General features: G+C 40.3%; 3 protein-coding genes across 5 annotated transcripts; 2 read left to right on the forward strand and 1 right to left on the reverse strand.

Annotated features, from left to right (window-relative positions):
- Window positions 1–1,562: 1,562 nt before the first annotated feature.
- On the reverse strand, window positions 1,563–2,792 carry LOC125220307 (uncharacterized). The gene has a single exon (XM_048122466.2). The coding sequence runs from the start codon at window positions 2,790–2,792 to the stop codon at window positions 1,563–1,565; it is 1,230 nt and encodes a 409-aa protein (XP_047978423.2).
- A 1,331-nt stretch (window positions 2,793–4,123) lies between these two features.
- LOC125223111 (1-aminocyclopropane-1-carboxylate synthase 6) lies at window positions 4,124–8,090 on the forward strand. Of its 3 annotated transcripts, none has more exons than XR_007176668.2 (5): window positions 4,124–4,727; window positions 5,158–5,283; window positions 6,160–6,320; window positions 6,408–7,377; window positions 7,554–8,090. XR_007176668.2 is itself a non-coding variant. In XM_048126095.2 (4 exons), exons 1-4 carry the CDS (start codon window positions 4,311–4,313, stop codon window positions 7,258–7,260), a joined length of 1,557 nt encoding a protein of 518 aa, XP_047982052.2. In that variant the 5' UTR covers window positions 4,124–4,310; the 3' UTR covers window positions 7,261–7,545. The 3 variants fall into 3 exon arrangements, 1 of the variants encoding a protein (XP_047982052.2); XR_007176667.2 differs by lacking the exon at window positions 7,554–8,090 and adding an exon at window positions 7,487–7,545; XM_048126095.2 differs by lacking the exon at window positions 7,554–8,090 and having other exon boundaries at window positions 6,408–7,545.
- A 4,222-nt stretch (window positions 8,091–12,312) lies between these two features.
- LOC125219795 (Golgi apparatus membrane protein TVP38-like) lies at window positions 12,313–15,548 on the forward strand. The gene is made up of 5 exons (XM_048121863.2): window positions 12,313–12,975; window positions 13,600–13,836; window positions 13,937–14,154; window positions 14,505–14,667; window positions 15,123–15,548. Exons 1-5 carry the CDS (start codon window positions 12,748–12,750, stop codon window positions 15,162–15,164), a joined length of 888 nt encoding a protein of 295 aa, XP_047977820.1. The 5' UTR covers window positions 12,313–12,747; the 3' UTR covers window positions 15,165–15,548.

A 15,548-nucleotide genomic window follows, 5' to 3' on the forward strand; every position in this document is an offset into this window, starting at 1 on the left:
ATTGTGGATGCTCTTAAGGCCTATTTGGTTTGTTATGCAAAGATTTACTATTAAGATATGCTTTTTTATCTTGGAATTTCTTTTTCTTTCTTTTTTTTGGTATGGATGGGGCTCTATTTCTTCCAAATTTATGTCATTTATGTTTTTAATTCATTTGGTTACTAGCCTTGATGGATAGAGAGATGGGTAGTGATTAGTTTTATACTCCCTTCGTCCCACTTTAGGAGTCCCAGTTTATCAGTTTTGGATGTCCCACTTTAGGAGTTTCGATTGAGATATTTCATAATTGGTAATAGGCCCCACATTCCACCCACCTTTTTCCACTCACATTTTATTTTAAAATTAATATATAAAAGTAGGACCCACATTCCATTATCTTTTTTCACCAACTTTCCTTTACATTTCTTAAAAGTAGTGCCGAACTCAACCGTGACTCCTAAAGTGGGACGGAGGGAGTATTGTGTATTCTTGTATGGTTTTCCTTTCAATATTGTAGGTTTGACAATGTAATCGCATTAATTGAACGCACAAGCGAGCCAATAAGTCAAATCGTTGTGTTGATTAGCACAGAGATGTTAATGAGTTCCAAGTAATAGAGGCCGATAATAAAAACCGAAAAAGAGTGTACTACTTCCTAAGTTATAATTAAGTTGAGCCGTATTTCTTTTTGAAATGTCCTAACTAAGTTGAGAGTCATTTTCTTTTTTTAGATAAAAAAAACAGGGCCGGCGTAATTGGTTCCGGAGGGGCAGAGTTGCAAGAATGGACAATGATCGATTCAATACTATCGTGTAGTTGCAACATCTCTTAGGCACAAGTGTGAGACCTTGGGAGGTGGGATTCTGGCAGGACAGTGGATTACGGCCCTTTCTCTTAGTGAGTCACTGCGTACTCTGATTGAACACCCCTCACAATGTTGTCGAGCTGGGATGTGGAGGGCCCTTGAGGTTGGGGTTTCAACCTTTTGCAAGATTTAGTCGTATTTCATTTTGAGATGTCTCAACTAAGTTGAGTTATTCCTTTTTTTTATATAAAAAATAAAACATCAATCAATCTTTAATCAATCTTTTGCAAGATTGAGTTGGTACTCCCTCCGTCCCACCGAATGACCCACTTTCCTTTTTAGTTTGTTTCAATCAATATGATTCATTACTAAAATTGGAAATACTTTTTATCTCTAATTTATTCTCTCTCTTACTTTATTCTCTCCACTTAGAGCATCCTCAATGCATGCGGATGTCCCATAGCCTTTCCGACGGACTTCCCAAAAACACCTCCTGTCACGTCATAAAGGACATCTCATAGCCTTCCCAGCACTGCCACGTCACATCCCATAGCCTTCCCTGCACAGTGGCGGACATCCCATAGCCTTCCCGCGCGGACTTCCCGCAATAAAAAAAAATCACAATTGCACCAAATTAAAATTTTCACGGAATTAAAATAAACAATGTACGGAATTAAAATTTCGAAACGCATACGGAATTAAACAAAGTGCAAATTAATTTCATTCGATTAAAAAAACGACAAAAAAAGTACAACATCACTTAACACGCCCGAACATATCAACGACCACCCCGACGCAACCATAGCTCTTCAATTATATCGTTCTGGAGTCGAATATGGGCTTGTCGTTGGCGCATGTCGGAAAACGCACGGACCCGGTCGAGCCCTTCCTGGGGTACCCCCATACGTGCACTGGAGGTGGCCACACCGTGGCTTGGACCGATACCATCATCATCGACCCACTCAATTAGTGCTGGACCTTCATCTTCGACAATCATGTTGTGCATGATAATACACGCGTACATGACATCAACGATGGTCTCCATATCCCACAACCGTGATGGACCCCTCAATATCACCCATCGACTCTGGAGCACACCAAATGCCCGCTCCACATCGTTGCGCGCTGTTTCCTGACGAGCAAAGTATTTATTCTTATCTTCTGTTGCGCATCTGACCGTCTTCATGAAGACGGCCCACATAGGATAGATCCCATCCGCCAAATAGTAGCCCATGTTATGCTGGTTGCCGTTGGCGTCGAAACTGACAGCCGGACCAACACTGAGTTCTTGGTCGTTGAAAAGGGGAGATGACTGTAGGACGTTGATGTCGTTGTTCGAACCGGCTACTCCAAAATATGCATGCCAAATCCACAGTCGGTAGTCAGCTACCGCCTCAAGGACTATCGTGGGATGTTTGCTCTTGAAACCGGTTGTGAACAACCCTTTCCAGGCGGAGGGGAAGTTCTTCCATTCCCAATGCATACAGTCTATGCTGCCCAACATTCCCGGAAACCCGTGCTGGCTCCCGTGCATAGCCATCAGATCCTGGCAGTCTTGTGGGGTAGGCTTCCGAAGATAGGTATCCTTGAATATCTCCCTAATGCTTTGACAAAAAAACTCCATACATTCGCGGGCAGTCGTCTCGCCGATGTGGAGGAACTCGTCGAACATGTCGGTCGTACCTCCGTAAGCCAGCTGCCTGATCGCTGCAGTGCACTTCTGAATGGGCGTGTGGCCCGGTCTACCAACCGCATACTCTCTCGTCCTGAAATATAAGTATCGACGCTCTAAAGCACCAACGATACGAAGAAACAATTCACGACGCATCCTGAAACGTCGGTGGAATAAGTTGTCTCCAAACCGCGGCTGAGCAAAGTAGTCCGCGTACAACCGATGGTGTGTTGTGATGCGGTCACGAGGTATATAAGTGCGACGATGGATGGGTCGAGGTACCGCCGGCTGTTGCTGCTGCTGCATGGCCGCTTGTAACGCCCGATTTATCTCCATAGACGTAACGACACGCAGCTTATCCCTAACAATCTGGCGCCAATCGCTAGCACCGCTACTACCCGCACCACTACCACTACCACTACCACTACCACTGCCACTTCCACTTCCACTACCTACCACTTGCCATTAAATAATAAAAGAAACGTAGAGAGAGAGAGAAACTTGTTAACACAAGTGGTGTGAGTGAAATGAAGTTCAACGAGCCATATATATAGATTTTGAAGGAAAAAAAATAGAATTATCGGACGTCCGTCCGCATGCCACAGCGGCGAACGTCTCGCCGCCGTCGCGATGGACGTCGCGAAACACCCGTGTCCGCATGGGACGTCCGTTTGTCCCTCTTCCTCGCGCAATGGCGGACGTCCGCTGCTGACGTCGGGGGACGGCGGTCCGACTCCGGTGTTGATGATGCTCTTAACACACCAAAATAAAGTTGTATAAAATCCTGTGCCGCCCAAGGAATGGGTCATTTTCTTTGGAACGGATGAAGTATTTCTTTTTGGGCCAACTAAGTTGAGTTATTTTTTTTTTTTGATAAAATAAAACATCAACCTCTCTTACTTAATTCAATCATATACTTTACACTCTCTTTATCCTTTCTACTTTATTCCTATTTCACACTTTTCAACATATTTCTTAATCTTCATGTCCAAAAGTTTTTACTCAACTTAATTGAGATGAGAGTATTTTTGAAGCCTCGAGTATTTTTGAAGCCTCTTACAAATAGGATCTGTGCAGTTAATTTATTGCTCCTTTTAGCATACAGCAAGAAAAGGAGGACAGCTTTAAAAAAAGGGGAAATTGGTCTCTAAAATCATGAACTTTGCCTAAAATTTAGTATTTCCCATGAACTTTGAAATTGGTATATAATATCACAAACTTTGCCTTTTGTTTGGTATTTCCCAAACTCACTCAAATAAGATATTTTCATCAAAATCTTATTTAATATAAGCAACCTTGATATGTTTTATAATATTTGAAACCACTTTTTAAGTTCATAACATGTAGCATATCACGTTGAAAACTACGTTGATTTAATTGTGTCAAGTATGATAAAAAAAAGCCTCGTAAGTTAGTCAAATATAGCAATAAACATGCCGTGGGAAATACCAAACAAAATGCAAAGTTCGTGATATTATATACCAATTTCAAAATTCATAGGAAATACCAAATTTTAAGCAAAGTTCATGGTTTTAGAGACCAATTTCTCTAAAAAAAAAAATGTGATTGGGAAATTCAACCGCGCAAAACAAAAGCAAACAAAAATGAAAAACCTAAAAATCATGCGCTTCGATTCTAGTATGAATTTATCCAAGCGCCACACGAAATAGAAACAAAACAAGTCATAAAAATCTCAGCCACCATTCATCTCCTTCACTCACGCTCTCATCAATTTCCACACACTTCTTCTTCTTCTTCCTCAGAGAGAGAGATAAAATATATAAATTCAATCTTTATAGTCTTGCATAGTACACTCCGTCGTCGCTGGTTGGTGGGGTTCGGCGCAATGTCGCCATGAGAAAGGCCCGAAACCCCTCCTCCACCACAAGCGGCGGCGGGGCTGCGGCGGGGATGCGGGTGATTGTGCCCTTGCAAGGCTTGGTGCAGGGGAGCGGCGGCCTTGTCTTGGGCTCCGTCATCCCCTGCGCCCTCTTCTACTTTCTCCAGATGTACCTCAAGACCCGCGGCCGCGGTGGTCCGCCGCCGCCTGAGGTGGAGGCTCCTCAGCCATCTGCGGGGCTGCATAGGGTGCATTCAAGGCTCTCGCTCTCGCCTCGTGGTGGAGCCGGTGGGCCGGCCACGGTGTCGTCTAGAGCTAATGCTATCGTTAGACAGCGTGAATTTGAGAGGCTGAAGCGAGCAGAGGAAGACTTTTTTGATGAGGTGGAGAATCCCAATGGTGTAATTCACCTTTGCTCCACTGAAAATAGGGTGGGTCCACTTCAAAATTTGATCTTCTTTATATGAGAAAATGTGTTTTGCTGGCATGTTTTAGTACTATGTGTTAGTGTTTCTGTTCTCAATTGAATTCTGTCTGCTTAAGTGTATGCACACATATCTGCTTTCATGAGATTTTCATTAAGGTCAAATGGATTGTGGTATTTGAAGCTGTATTTCTGTTTTGGAGAGTTTGGTTTGGTATGGTGATTAATGGATTTGGAAATGTGCTTTTCAAATATGACAATTTGTTGGAGATGCAAATTAAAGCTATGAAAGTATATACTATTAATGTTGCTGCAGTTACATGCTTGAGTGATAAAGGAGGTTTATGATAGATCTTGTTGTTTGGTCATGCTTTCAGCGTTATTGACACTGATTTGTAGAGCCAAAACTGATCAATTTTCCCTTTGTTCTTGTGTAGCTGTTGTGGGACATGGTTCAATACTGGTTTGCGGATCATATGACACAATTGGTAACTGGTGGAGAACTGAGCATAAGTGGGATCACCTCATACCAACCATTCGATGGTTTGAAGGACCTGAAAAAAGTGAGTATTTCCTTTCTTTGCTCGGGGTTCGTGTTCATTCATCTTAGTAACATCTATTTAATCAAATTGCGAGACTGCTGCTTTCGGGACTAATTTTGACTATTTCTGCATCTTAACGATGCCTCTGCCTCCATGTGCATCTTGCTATTGGTAAAATTATCATTTTCTTCCGTTCGTGTCAATCAGAGGCAAGGTTGCTTCCTGTTTTGGCAGTAACTTCAGTCTGCTGTTGCCATTACTTCTAGGACATTTCAGCTCATGTTGAGACTTAGTAATGAAGTTGATGCTGTAATCTTGTTTCATAAATGAATTGAAAGGCTGCGTAATAAAATATAAACACCTAAAAGTTATGTAGAATTGCCTTTCTTTATTGTCAGTCCTTTACAGAAACCAATACCCTTACTCCTTAGTTCTATTGCTGCCGAAATTTTAAGGCTAAAACTAGTAGATTGATCTTATCACTTCATCGATATGGCTAAGATTAGTTTTTAGTTCTTAGTAGTGAAGTTCAAGCTGTAATCTTGGTTCATAAATAGATTGTAAGGATGAGCATATGATATAAAAAAGTACTCCATCCGTCCACCAATAAATGTCTCATTTGCTTTTTTCATACTTCTAGTAATGGACCCACATTCCACTAACTTTATCTCGCTCACATTTCATTATATATAAAAGTAGGACCCACCTTCCATTAACATTTTCAACTCAATTTCTACTACATTTCTTAAAACTCGTGTCTGGTTAAACATGGACTTCTATTCGTGGACGGAGGGAGTAAAAGCTATGCAGAGTTTCTTTTCTTATCTATGGTCCGGGAATAGTGATGATTCATATTATTTTCGATAAGCTTTGTATACTAATTATACAATGTCCAAGGCTGTGGCAGGGTTCATGTGTCAAGTGGTGGGCAGACCGCTATTTTCTAATCCCGAACAACTAGTACTCACAGCTGGTGCAGCCCCGGCAATTGAGATGCTCGTCTTCTCCCTTGCTGATCCAGGAAATGCATTTCTCGTGCCAGCCCCATACTCTCCCGAGTAAGTTTTACTTGATTTTTTGAGGTATGATGCATCATTGGTCATTCTTTTGTGTAACAGAGACAGTAAAGTGAACTATATATGCAGCCTCGATGGGGATATCAAATGGCGTACCGGGGTGGAGATCATACCAGTTCTTTGCCGCAGTGCTGATAGCTTCAGTTTAAGCATCACTGCTCTCGACAGAGCATTCAACCAAGCCAAGAAACGCGGTCTCCGAGTTCGTGGGATAATTCTATCCAACCCTTCCAACCCCGTTGGTGTTCTGTACAGCCGTGAAACACTATACAGCCTTCTGGACTTCGCCACGGAGAAAGGCATCCATATCATTTCCAACGAGCTACTAGTCGGATCCACTCATGGAAGCGAAGAGTTTGTAAGCATGGCAGAGATCATCGACACAGAAGATCACGACAAAGACCGAGTTCACATAGTCTATGGTCTGTCCGAGGACATCTCTCTAGTTGGGTTCAGGATGGGCATCATCTACACCTCCAACATGAACGTCCTGTCCGCTGCCAAGAAACTAGCAAGATTCTCATCTGTATCCGTCCCCACACAGCATTTACTGATATCTATGCTCTCGGATTCAGAATTCATCCACCAAGCAATCAAGCTAGGCAGGGGGAGGCTTCAGCGGGTGCATCACGAGCTTGTCAACGGGTTGAAGCAGCTAGGGGTTGAGTCCATGAAGAGCTCCGGAGGGTTCTACTGCTGGGCCGATATGAGCAGGCTAATCCGACCCTACAGCGAGAAAGGAGAAACTGATCTATGGAACAAACTGTTGAGCGTCGCTAAGATCAATGCAGTCCCCGGATCTTCCTGCCATTGTGTGGAACCCGGATGGTTCGGCTTGTGTTTTAGCACGTTGAGTGAGAGCGAGATCCCGATAGTCGTTGGACGGATTAAGGAAGTTACAGATACCTGTACATCTCTCTGAAAAGTCGTTGGTGACTCGTCAAGAGAGGTTCATTTTATAAGTATAGATGCAGTTGAGGGTGAAGTCGCCAAAGTTAAAAGAGCCATCTGCTGCTGATGAGAATTGGAGATGAACATCGTAGTTTATTCATTCTTTTTCTTGTGCATAATATCCCTACAAATTTGTTTTCTTGCATCTTATCAAGTAGAATACCCGCATGTGTAATTCCTTGTTTTGTTCTCTACAGATTATGGCTCTGAGGATTCGGGGTCGGTTCGATTGAAAATTGAATCGATATTTTTACAATGTTTCAGGGCAAGTGAAGATGAGATCATGTTACACAGTTAGTTATGATTCTGAAACATTTCTTATAAGAACTTGAGCAACCTCAGCTTCATCACCTGGCAGTCTGAAACAGTCTGATTCTCGAACTCTCATCAAGCTCTGGCATTGTCAATTTTTTGGTGATCATAGCTTTCAAGTAGGCTGAAATCAGACAGCTTCGCCTTCACTGTGTAGTTGTCATCGAGGAGTATGATAGTGGACTTGACGTTGAGGTGAAGAACCGGGGCGCTTGCTAGAGCTCTGGCAGTCTCGACTTCTCCACAGAACCTTCTAGACAAGCTTAATTCCGGATTGCATCATACAGATTTCCTCTTGATACGAATTCCAACAGAATTAGTTACATTTGTTAACCTTGGACAGCAACCAGATTGGCCTGATGAAGGTTTCCAAGCTGGCCCATTTCCTGCTCGAACTCATCCTGGCTCCTGATTCACATCAGAACACATCCATATAAAATACTCATCATCTCCCTTTAAAAATGAAATGTTTTCCTTCTTGGGTTATCACATTAAAAATGAAACGTTTCCTAAAATGAGAACAATATCCTTTCTACTTTTTCATCTTTTACTTTACTCTCTTTTCGTTAACTTACAAAACAGCATTACATAAAATCACGTGCAAAAAGTAAATGTTTCATATTTATTGGGATGAATGGAGTCTCATAATATAATGTCTCAGTTTGCTATTTTGGTTGTCCATAATTTAAGATTTTATTCCCGTCGGCCCTCACTAAGTGAGACATTTCTTTTTAGCACGAAATTTAAGAAAATGAGGTTTTGTTAGTTAAGCGAAGAAGAATAAACTAAGAGATAGAATAAAATAGAGATAAAAAATAACAATGAGAATGATAAAAAAAGGAAATGACTCATTCAACTTGGGACAACAAAGGCTAATAGATCCTATACTCCATTAAATTATTATATGTACATTCTACTAAAAAACTGGAGTAATATATAAAAATAGACTATTATAATTAACATTTTTCCACCATTTTTATTTAATTGTATCGAGTCAAAGTGGAGGTAGTACATTTCAAAAATGAAAAATGTTTTGGAGACATAATGGCATAGCCATAATAGGGTTAAAAGGGTAATTTAAGATTATATTAGATTTATAATTAAATTTATGTTATACATAAATACTATTTTACCCTTATAATAATGAACGCTCCTCTTGCTTTTAATTAAGGAATGTATTGTGAGTGTGTTAATGAGCTTTGCTAAATGAAGTGCCTAACATTTAATTACATTTTAATATTTCATTAGTTGTCTAGCTCTCTCTCTTCTTTTCTATTTATATGTTTATAAAAAATTCTTATTTTCCTTTTCTCCAATTATAATTTTCTATAAACAAATTATCATTTTCTTCCTCTCCCATTATAATTCTCCATAAACAAATTATTTCTTCACCAATTTGCTTAATTCTTTATGTAAATTAAAAATGCCTATTTGATCCATTCGGATCCCTTTGCAGCTTCTAGAGCAAATTTCACAATGTATTTTTTTGCAAAATTTTAAATGTATTGACTCTTAATTTTTAGAATGTTATAATTGAACCTCAATAAATAAAATTGCATGTTCTTAACCCATCTATTTAATATTTTATGTTATATAGTTCATAATTTCTCATATTCTTTATAAAATATTAAAGTTCTTAGTTCGATCCACTGTATTATAAAACAAACTAGAATTTAATATGTGATGTGTTAATACTAGTTGAGTTGTTATAAAACAAACTAGAATTTAATATGTGATGTGTTAATACTAGTTGAGTTGAGAGTTTTGATTTAAGAATTTTATAATTATGATTTAATTATTTAATTTTCATAATTTCATTTTCTATAATTTTTAACTTTTGGAATGTTGCAGTCGAACCAAGATAAAAAAAAATCACGTGCTCGTAACTCATCTATTTAATATTTTAAAGATACTCCATATAATTAATATTTTTTAATTTTTCTAATAGAATAGTAGACTTTTTAGTTAAATCAGAAAATAATAGTACATGATCTTGACTCCTTTATTTAATATCTTAAAGATATTTAGTTAAAAAAGTTCTTTTATTTATAAAATGGAGTTATTGGCTCAATGTGCTATAACATAAGTCAAATTAAAAACTGATATATGATTTATTAATACTAACTTTTAAATTAATATTAACTTTTTTATTTTTCAATATTAAATTCTTAATTTTGTAACGTTACGGCGAATCTCTACCAAAAAAATTACCACATATATTTTTAACTCATTTATTAAATGTTTTAAAGCTTCATAGTTAATTTACCATGCAATAAATTAACATTTGATATATAATATTATATTAATAATAATTGAGTTCACATTTTTAATTGTAAACATTTCATAACTTTGATTTAATTTTTTAATTCAAAACATTTTAAATAAGGAGAAAAATCGTACAACTTGTAGATATACCAAAAATGAAAAATATATAGTTACATTAATTAAGCGTTACTTTAATTTACCATATTAATTAAAACTTTCTTTACATTAAAATACTCTAAATTAGAACTATCTATAATTGCATTGTTAACGATATATTAGTCAAGATATAAGTTATACTTGTGACAAAAAAATATATGGGTATCATGGCTGAGAGACATTATGTCTCTAAATCACCGTCCTTCAAAAATTTAGTGAAAAAATGATAATATTAATTTGATCTCCTGATTAAATTAACAAAAATGTCCCTTAGATTTGTACACATTTAGAATCTAATTACATATCCAAATTAAGGCAACAAATTTAGTGTGGAAAATCAAATTGGTCATGTTGTTTAGTTTGTTTGAAAAAGGAGAATGAGCTGGTGCCTAGCCTCCTTAGAGCATTCCCAATGGAGGTGGCGAATTCTCGGCGATAAATCGCCGGTTATCGCCGAATTATCGCCGGCCATTGTGGCGAAGTCGGCGATAATTCGGCGATAATGTTGCCGTTGCTTCGCCGAGTGGCGTTCTAACGCCGGATTATCGCCGAGCGATCGCCGGCCACTGTGGCGACGCTCGGCGATAATCGGCGATAATTAAAATTTTTTTTTTTTTTTTTTGAACCCAACGGCTATTTTACATTCCACCCCTATAAATATTTCCTCCACTTCCTCCATTCATCACCCACAATCTTCATTCTCTCCATTTTCAATCTCTTCTCCCAATCTTCAATTTTCATCAAAATTATGAGCTTTTGGAAGAAAAGTTCCCGATCGGGTAAGGATAAGGGTAAGGGGAAAGAGTCGAGTTCACAAATTCCCAACACGGATGAAGCAAACGAGCAGTGGATGCAGTCGTTGTTGGCGATGGGTTCTCCTCCCGGCCAACTTCCATACGGGGGTCCGTCTCCTTTGCAGACTCCTCCGGCGCGGAGACTTTCTCCGTACTTCAACTCTGCCGGCAGAATGCCCTTTCCAGCCGACGATGTGTATCGGCCCCAGTTCGACACCCCCGGATCAACCCCAGGCGACCAAGAATCTCAGGCCGCGACACTGAGCGCGGAGGACTTCGAGGTGGAAGAAACGCCCACCGAGCCGCCTTCTAGGAGCGGGAGGGGGAAGGCGCCGGCGTCGTCGGCTGCGACTGATACGGGTTCCGATGAGAGGCCGAAGCGGGTAAGGACTACTTACACTCTGCAAGAGTCCGAGCTGATAGCCGACTGCTGGGCGGACACGTCACAGGACGCGGAGCGCAGCAACTACCAGACTGAGATCATATTCTGGGAGCGGATTGCCGCGAAGTACAGGAGCCACAAGACTGCCTCAATGAAGGACCATGGCAGCGAGGCGATCCGTCGGCATTGGGAGCGCCTCATGAGGGACTGCGGGCACTTCAACGGTATTTATTCTAACTTGATGACTCACATGACGAGTGGCCAGAACGAGCACATGGTCCGAGATGAGGCCATCCGGATGTATAGTAGCCAGTACTTGTCGACGAAGGGCTTCAAGTATTGGAACATCTACGATAAGCTGAAGGATCTCCCCAAATTCCGGACGGGAATGCACGACGCGCTGCACGGGAAATCGGTGCGCTCGCGACTTAGCGTTTCGGAGAGCGAGGGGAGCGCGGCCCACATCGACTTGAGTGGGGATGGTCCGCACGAGCGCCCGGAGGGAGTGAAGAAGGCGAAGGGGAGGCGGAAGGGGAAGGGCGCAACGTCGGAAGTCGCGTCGGAATCCGTCATCGACTTAGAAAAAGCCACTTATTCGAGCAATGTCGCCAATCTGACCCAGATGTACACGCTGTACTTCACCGGCGGCGGGACCCCTGAAGAAAAGGCGGCCCTCTGGAAATGCATCCAACACCTGCAGAGTACGCTGGGGCTCGATCCCGACGCCCCTCCGGCCCCTCCGTCTTAGATTTTTTTTTTTTAAATCTTTGTTTATTTGCGTTTTTTATTTGTAGTTTTTTTTTTCTCGTTGTATTATATTTTCCAATGATTAATACAACGATGAATTGTTCATTATTAGTCTATTTATTAAATACATTTGTAGGGAAAATTAAATAATATAAAAAATAATGATGTAAAAATGAAATGTTGAGTTAGGGAGAAATAAGGGAGAAATAAGGGAGAAACCAATGTAGCACTTGGCTAAAAACTGGGGATAAATTTTGGTGCTGATGTGGCGCTGATGTGGCAGGAGTTAGGGAGAAATAAGGGAGTTTTTAGGGAACTCCATTGGGAGTGCTCTTAGCATCCCAAAACTAAGCAGATTCTTCAAACTATGATTTCTCCATTTATAATTCGGTTTGAGTGCACCACCATCATTATCATACCTGGGCAACAAAGTCAAATAAATGCGAAATGCGGTGGGAAAAAATAACAAAGTGGAGAGGAGAGTGGAAGTTTCACTTGTTCTGGTGTAGTGTACTGTAACGATCACTTGTTGCCACGTATTCTCCGATTTTCCCTCTCCTTCTCTTCCTCCATTACCGCAGAAGAATACATTCATCTTTATTTCTCTATTTATAATAACAAAAAATTGGGAAAAAAAAGCACAGAAACGGCTGTATTTTGACTATTGTTGCGAAACCCTGAATCGGAATGCCCCCCTCAATTGGTGGGGCCCCCAAAATTGTCATCTTTTTCGTTGCTGAGACACTTAAGTTTCAATCCAATTGATCGTAATCACAAGGGTTTTTTTTAATTCGGGTTTGTGATGACTCACAATGCCGGCCATGGCGATCTCAGGCTGGTGGGAGATTACGTGAAATTGGAGGTTGGCGTGGGCGGTGGTGGTGGGGCCCAGTGCCTCAAGGCGGTCTCGCCTTCTTGCGAATGGCGGTGGCTGTTGTGGTGGTGGGCCAAGCTGCTACTGGTGGCGTTGTTTATTGCGGTGTTGCTTGCTGTTTTCTTGAAATGGATCGGACCCTTCGTCATGGACAAGGTTTGATTTTTCCTAATTTGGGTATCATGTATTTCCATATGAATGCATGCATTTGTTTCTTTCTGTTAGTTTTTGTTTGTGGATCAAGAAATTGCAAACATTTACACCAAATTTATGTTTAGTCTGTTAGTGAGCTCTTTGTCCCAACTTAGGGCACCTCATTTTGGAAACATATTGTCTAAGAATTGCTCGTTAAATAAATCTTTAATCAATGGAGAAGTTACTTTGTGGAGTATATCCAACTATTCAAGTGTTGTTGGAATCAGCCTGTGTGGTCTAGGAGAAAACTGTATATGCTATCGTGTATGTATTTGGTGTAATCAGTTAATGCAGCATTGTTGTGTCACATTCCATTACGAGTTCACTAACACGCGATGGTGTTTCTCTGTTTTTTGCTTAAAATCGAATTCACAGGTAGAGTTGATGAGGTTAAGCTGGGGATAGTTCTTATACCGTAGTCTCTATCAGATAATCTTCGAATATGCAATTCAAATTGCCATTAAACCTGAAATGCCTGTGCCTAAGAGGCTAAGATCGCATAACTCGACTAGCATCTGTTCATCATTCCATTCTTTAGTACTCCGTAGTTCCAATGTTAACTAAGTGTGATGTTTACTTTTGCAGGAGATCATCCCCTTAATTAATTGGGAGAGAGAATCGTTCAGCACCAATCACCTAGCACTTTTAATCTTTGCTTCTCTGACAATATTCCCATCCATCCTTTTGCCTTCTTCACCGTCTATGTGGCTTGCTGGGATGACTTTTGGATATGGTTATGGTTTTCTGCTGGTCGTTGGAGGAGTCATATTTGGTGTCTCTCTTCCGTATTTCATTGGCTCACTTTTTTACCATAAAATCCAAGTACTGATATATGGTTTCTTATATTGTTTGTCATTTTTTCTTTTAGTGTTTTATGCTCAAATACACGTTATAAACCTAATGTTCGTTTTCTCACTTGTAGCTGTGGTTAGAGAGATATCCTAAACGAGCTTCTGTTATAAGATTGGCAGGCGAGGGAAGTCTGTTTAATCAGTTCAGAGCTGTAGCACTTATTAGGATTTCTCCTTTCCCATACATCATATATAATTACTGTGCCGTAGCCACAGATGTCAAGTTTGGACCTTACTTGTTAGGGACGCTCGTCGGGATGGTGCCAGAAATATTTCTTACACTTTACACGTTAGTTCTCTTCCTCCCTCCCCCCCCCCCTCCCCCGTGTAGATGCACAAACAAACAAGATGTTGATAGATTTGTTTTCCTTGTGCATGTAGACACATCATTCAATTTTGCTACAATAATGCTACATTAACGATGCATATTATACTTGCACCATTGGTAATTTGGTATCCACATTTGAGGTTTTGTATACTCCATGCATCATGGAAAAGATAGTGAAGTCGATCATTATCGAACTATGAATGCTTTCCTTTGTGTCGTGTATATTTTTGCCTCTAGGATTGGCATGCTGCTCGGTTTTAGTATATGTTCTCTCATTACTTCAGACTAATGTGTTAGTACTTCAAATGCAGTGGAATTATCATACAAACTTTAGCCGATGCTACGGATTATCAGAAAACAATGTCAGGTTCTCAGATTCTGTGCAACATTGGGGGCTTCTGCATCACTGCGGCAGCAACAGTGCTCGTCACATTGTACGCGAAAAGGCGACTGAAGGAACTGCAGATGGAAGAGGTGCTAGTCTTGCAGTAATACCTCATATGTCATGTGGCTAGATTATTGCTTTCTATTGCAATTATACACCACCCATAGCGTATACACGAACTGTTTCATCGTCTGGTGAGTTTATAAGTTGGCTCCTCATTCTTTTGAGACTCGTCTGCCGGGAGTGGAAAAGGGAGTTAGGCATCACAACCAATGATATCGATTCTTGCTTCCTTCCTTACTTACCCTCCTCATTATGATCTGTGCATAGTCCTCCCCGATCTCGGCCTTTAAAGGTTATGTTACAAGAAGCCATGCATTATTACTACCTTGGCTATATGAATTCGAATAAAAGGATATATATGGCTGAGTTCATGTAACTCTATGCCTTAATTATGTTGTTTAGAATGTTTGCAGTGAAGAGTAGGCGTATTATGTGCATGTGTTTTTTTTTTCTGAGAAGGGGATGTGATATGTTGTGCAAGGTTTCATTGTCGCTGAGAAATGAGAACCTCCAGCTAACGTAGGTGCTTACCGGCCTCGGGCGTCTATCTCTCTACCTCCGAAGCTTAAAGCCTGACTTTTTAAAAAAAAGGAAAATAAAAAAGAAAAAAAAGGAAGATAGAACTTAAAAAGGAAAAAGAGAAATGGTCTCTTTTTAAAAAGGGGTGATTTTGGCTTCTTTGTGTGTGTAATCCTTTGTAACACTAAGATTGAAGTGTAAAGAAGAGAAGTAATTGTTGTAATAGTAGAATGTCAAAACCATGATAGTGTGGGAATGGGATGATGGAGATGGTTCAAAATATGAACAAAAATTTGATACATCTCTCGCTTTGGGTTTGCCTTCGATGGCATTACCAATGCCTTATGTCTCCCTTTTCTCACATAAAATGCCTATTATACTTGTGAAA

The sequence above is a fragment of the Salvia hispanica genome, chromosome 1 (assembly GCF_029641045.1).
Source record: "Salvia hispanica isolate PSC_SH4W2 chromosome 1, Shi_PSC_v1, whole genome shotgun sequence".
In the NCBI taxonomy this organism is placed as follows: domain Eukaryota; kingdom Viridiplantae; phylum Streptophyta; class Magnoliopsida; order Lamiales; family Lamiaceae; genus Salvia; species Salvia hispanica.

Excerpts from the sequence above, each read along its gene's own strand:
- LOC125219795 (XM_048121863.2), top strand. The coding sequence starts at position 12,748 with ATGACTCACAATGCCGGCCATGGCGATCTCAGGCTGGTGGGAGATTAC. Across the intron at positions 12,976-13,599 it reads GACCCTTCGTCATGGACAAG|GAGATCATCCCCTTAATTAA; the intron begins GTTTGATTTTTC and ends TTACTTTTGCAG. Across the intron at positions 14,668-15,122 it reads AGGAACTGCAGATGGAAGAG|GTTTCATTGTCGCTGAGAAA; the intron begins GTGCTAGTCTTG and ends ATGTTGTGCAAG.
- LOC125223111 (XM_048126095.2), top strand. The coding sequence starts at position 4,311 with ATGAGAAAGGCCCGAAACCCCTCCTCCACCACAAGCGGCGGCGGGGCT. Across the intron at positions 4,728-5,157 it reads TTTGCTCCACTGAAAATAGG|CTGTTGTGGGACATGGTTCA; the intron begins GTGGGTCCACTT and ends GTTCTTGTGTAG. Across the intron at positions 6,321-6,407 it reads CCAGCCCCATACTCTCCCGA|CCTCGATGGGGATATCAAAT; the intron begins GTAAGTTTTACT and ends CTATATATGCAG.
- LOC125220307 (XM_048122466.2), bottom strand. The coding sequence starts at position 2,792 with ATGGAGATAAATCGGGCGTTACAAGCGGCCATGCAGCAGCAGCAACAG.